Source organism: Cebus imitator, unplaced genomic scaffold (assembly GCF_001604975.1).
Source record: "Cebus imitator isolate Cc_AM_T3 unplaced genomic scaffold, Cebus_imitator-1.0 Scaffold376, whole genome shotgun sequence".
NCBI lineage: Eukaryota > Metazoa > Chordata > Mammalia > Primates > Cebidae > Cebus > Cebus imitator.
This window is the reverse complement of record NW_016107691.1, coordinates 2,279,345-2,284,345: the sequence shown is the minus strand read 5'-3', so window position 1 is coordinate 2,284,345 and position 5,001 is coordinate 2,279,345. Positions and strand designations below refer to the sequence as shown.

The 5,001-nt window shown below is 35.0% G+C and overlaps 1 protein-coding gene across 1 annotated transcript in view; it reads right to left on the bottom strand.

The window, feature by feature from the left end:
• SMARCA1 (SWI/SNF related, matrix associated, actin dependent regulator of chromatin, subfamily a, member 1) overlaps positions 1-5,001 on the bottom strand; it is an 80,125-nt gene that overhangs the window by 38,350 nt on the left and 36,774 nt on the right. The window contains exon 16 of the mRNA XM_037731031.1: positions 3,674-3,793. Within this exon, the coding sequence (XP_037586959.1) occupies positions 3,674-3,793 (120 nt within the window). The remainder of the gene's footprint in view (positions 1-3,673; positions 3,794-5,001) is intronic.

Sequence of the window (5,001 nt, the reverse complement as noted above, 5' to 3'; positions counted from 1 at the left end):
GATCTCTTGACCTCATGATCCACCCGCCTCGGCCTCCCAAAGTGCTGGGATTACAGGCTTGAGCCACCGCGCCCGGCTTATAATGAGATTATTAACTAAAATGAGAAATTCCCACAGCAGTGAAACAAATTTTACTTTTCTTTCAGATGGATGAATGTGAGGTGACAGTAATGAAAGAGATATTTTATAAATAACCAATATTTTATCTTTCTCAATTAGAATAAAAATAAATTAATAATGGTTTAACATTCTAAAAGTGATGTATTTAGCTATTTAACCTATACTTGTTTGATGGTCTAGGCATTCAAATTTGAAATAAGCATTAAAGGACAATTTATCAACTTTCAAAAACAGAATAGATCATACTGAATTAGTTTATTTTAGATAAGAGTACATTAATGCTAACTTATCTGAGTTTATTTATTCAGGATCACAGGTATCATGACTTAATTTATCAGGTATGGTGGTAAAAGAAATGCAACTGATTCAATAAACCATATATGGAGATCTACCTCAATGTATAATTTCCGTGATTTATAAATAATATTCTTTCAAGTTTTCACTTCTCAAAAGATAATTGGAACCTATTTTAAGAACCTACCTAGAAATACAAAGAGACAGAAATAAAATATAATCTCAGCTCAGAATATTCAGAAAAAAATTCTGATTCTGGACATGACTGTTACTGTCAGACATTTAATTATAAAAGTACAAGTCATCACGGTTATTAAAATTCTCTCTATCTGTGCATCATTACTTTGCTAAAATTAGAAGCACAAGAAAACCAGTTAGAGATAGACAAGTATTTTACTAATTTCTCTCTAAAAATGTGGATAAGAAGCTCCACTGGTATTTAGACTTCATTGTTTAAAATTTTTCCACTTTGTAACACTCCTAATACCCATAAGCCTGTAGGAATAGTTGTAAAATTAATAAAATTTATATCACATAATGAGATCTCAAAAGCATATTAGAAAGGCAATTTCCACCCTGTGCAGATAGGCCATCACCTCCATCTCAGCAGGATAAAATATGAGCAGTCTAAGTGAAGATTAGAGATAAGACAACCTGAAAAATACAAGAAACTAAAAGCTATCAGAAGCAATAAAAGAAACAAAGCATTATCAGCATACTAGCTACAATGCAAACCAAAATGGCTCACCTCTCATTTTTCAGTAAAATAAGTACCTAAGAATGAGCTTTTCTATTTTAAGAAAATTCATTTCTGTCAGTGCAAAAATATAACAGCTTTATGGAACAATTTGAACAACAAAATAAACAAAGATAGAACTAGATTATAACTCAAAACATCCATGAGTACATAGTGATAATAAATAAATAACTGAAGATACAAATAAATTGGGGAAAAGGGGTAGATCTTCCATGCAGAAAAATATCAATTAATAAATATATATAGGTAGAATGAAGAAAATACAAAATTACCATTAGGCAAACACCACAATAATAACTATTGCAGGCAAGCTCCACCAGTACATGCTAAGATCAGTGAGTGAAAGTTTGAGAAAAACGTCCCCCAAGGTATTTATCAATTACAGAGGGAAAAATGGCAGGGGATATATTGGAAGGCCTGGGTTCCCAGGCAGAAGCCTGCCACAGGGGTTCTGTCCCCATGGAGTGACTCTACTAAGGCAATGCTGAGTGGAAATGTGAGGTTGGAACTCCTACAGAAAGTCCCCAACAAAAGCACTGCCTAGTGCAGGTGTGGAATTGGGGGTGTTGCAGGGACCCTAGAATTACAGAGCCACCATTATCGAGCATCTCCTATCTGGAAAAGCTGCAGGCACCAGACTCCCAATTCAAGAAAGCAGCCACATGGGCTGTGCCCAGCAAAGCCCTGGAGGCAGGACCCCTCAAGGGCTCAGGAGCCCATCTCTCACAGTAGTGTACCCAGGATATGGGACACAGAGTCAAGGGAGATAATTTTGGAGCTTTAAGATCTAATGTCTACTATGCTGGGTTTTGGACTTGGATTACCCCTCTCATTTGGCTGATTTCTCCCTTTCAGAATGGAAATGTCTACCCAATGCCTATACAACCATTGCATCTTAGAAATATATATCTTGTTTTTGGTTTTATAGGCTCACAGGTGTAAGGAACTTATCTTGAGTCTCAGATGAGACTTTGGACTTTTGAGTTGATGGTAGAACAAGCTAAGACTTTTGAGGACCATTGGGAGGGAATGATTGTAATTTGCAATGTGAGAAGGACATGAGATTTGAGAAGCCAGATGCAGAATGCTATAGTTTGGATATGTTTGTCCCCCAAATCTTACGTGGAAATTTGATCCCCAATGTTGGAGCTGGGGCCCAATAGAAAGTGTTGGATCATGGGGGCAGATCCCTCATGAAGCACTTGGTGTAGTCCTCCAGATAATGAGCGAGTTCTCTCACTCTGTTAGTTCCTGACAAAGAAGCCTAGCATTTCCCTCCTCTCTCTGGCACTGTCTCTCTCTCTCTCTCTCTCTCTCTCTCTCTCTCTCTCTCTCTCTGTGTCTCCCGTGTGATCTCTGCACACGCTGGCTCTCCTTTGCCTTCTGCCATCAGTGGAAGCAGGCTGAGGCCCTCAGCAGAAGCAGATGCTGATGCCATGCTTCTCTTATAGCCTGTAGAACCATGAGCCAAATAAACCTCTTTTCTTTATAAACTACCAAGTCTCAGGTATCCCTTTACAGCAACACAAATGTGCTAAGACAGTAGACATATCGATTACCCCAACTTGATCATTACAAATTGTATATATGTAACAAAATATCACTCTGTATCCCACACATATGTACAATTAATATGTGTCAACTAAGAGGAAAAAAATAATAAAGTCTATTTAAAAAATGCAATGTGGGATACTAGATTAGATCCCCTGGAATCTAACACCAGTTAATTAATTAACCAATGTCCTTTTCCTGGAACAGGAAGGGACATTAGGAGAAAAATTGGTGTTAATTTTCTAGTTGTGATTATACTAACATGTAAACTGTTAACATTAGGGGAAGCTGAGTGAAGGATATAAGTTAACACTGTACTATTTTAACTCTGTACTATTTTTACAACTATTCTGTAAGTCTAAAGTAATGTAAAAATAAAAAGTTTTAAAATTCCAGCCTTAATTTCAGTTTAAAAAACAAAATTAATAAACCCCCATTTCTTCAACAGACCACATGTAACCAAATCCTTCTGCCTTTAACTAAATGTTACTAATATTATTATTCATATAGTTAACATTAAGTGTCAGGCATTATTCTAATAACTTTATAAGTATTAACTCATTTATTTCATCATCAGAATCCCTCTATGATGTAACTATCATAACCTCCATTTGATAAGTGAGAAAACTGAGAATACCCAGAGTCACTTAGTGACAAGAGTTGAGATTTCGACTCCAGAATTCATGAAGTCAATCCTACATTGCTTCTCAATAACAAATGTAGTACTACCAGTAGCAGTGGTAGTAGCAGCAGCAGCAAAAATAATGATGATGATGATGACGATAAACCAGTAAAATACATGAAAGGCATACCCTGCATGAGATCTTTAGACCTATATCAAATTTCACTCTATAGCAGGGTATTATAATAGATAAGTGCCAGTGTTATCTTATAATTCTTATGGGGAGAAATGCTCATTTGAGGGCCTAATGGTTGAGGGTAAAAAGTTACCTTCTGTTTTTCTCTATAATCTTCTCCTTCAAACTTGTATAAACTTTGTTCAATGTCCATTCTAAAATTTCTTAGAGAAGACTCTCCCATTTTTTGCAGGCGCTCATTCATCTCTGCAGTCTAAAAATGAATGCATTGAAATGAGAAAATTATCACTGAATTACTTGTAAGAGTCTATGGATTCTTTACCTTTTTAATAGTCAGGTTTTGACATGAAATACACAGCCTCCTAATTTACAAGGCATGAATGCAATGCTAACATCAAAGTTGAAGTGTAAATTTTACTTGCCCAAGTATTTCAAATATTTAAATGGTGCTTCCCAGGTACTCTCACTTAGGCTTTCTTTAAAATCTTTCATCAGTGAAGTTGTAGCCACATTATAATTTCTCTTGCATAATTTAAATGGGACAAATAGTTAATGCTAAGACAAAGGCAAAGTTGGACTAAAACAACACATTTGCATACTGATATGAAACATATTAACACAAGATTATTCAAAATGCAGGTTATTACCTGAAGTACAAAAATCTTCTGAAAAGCAAATTCAACCAGTTTACAAGATATGTAATTAACATGGTAAAATACACTATGGAGATGAAATCAGCAAAATCCACACTGTGATTAACTCAAAAGGCAAACAACCTAGTTTCTTCACCAAATAAATTACAAGGAATACAATACATGTCGGGAGCGGGATTCCTATAGAGTTTAAAAGACAGAGATGAAATCTCAATCAATAGCAATTTGTATTCTGACTTGCATTCTTATTTAAAAACAAAAACAAAACTTTTTAAGTACAAATATTTATGAAACAATTGGAAATTTGAATACTAACTGGATATTTGGTATTATTAAAGAATTATTCGGGTTTTCAGGTGAGACAATGTTATAATGATTACCTTTAAAAGAGTCCATCTATTTAACAAATACAAAGTACTATTTACAGCTGAAATATGTCTGAGATTTGCTTCAAAATCATCCAAGAAGGGGAAAAAAGAGCTGGGGATATAAACAGGGCAGGACTAGTTGATGGTTGTTAGCAACAGGTGATAAGTACTTGGGGGCTCATTATACTATTCTGTCTCCTTTTACTTATGTTTAAAATTATCCACAATTTGTGGAGGGTGGAAGGTGAACTAAACACAAAATTACAATATTCTGAAACAATTTATTATGCTTTAACAAATAGTGATTTAGTATTTCATGAAATGTTTCATAAAAAAGAAACAATCATTAGAGTGAATCGGCAACCAACAAATTGGGAAAAAATTTTTGCAGTTTACCCATCTGACAAAGGGCTGATATCCAAAATTTACAAAGAACTAAA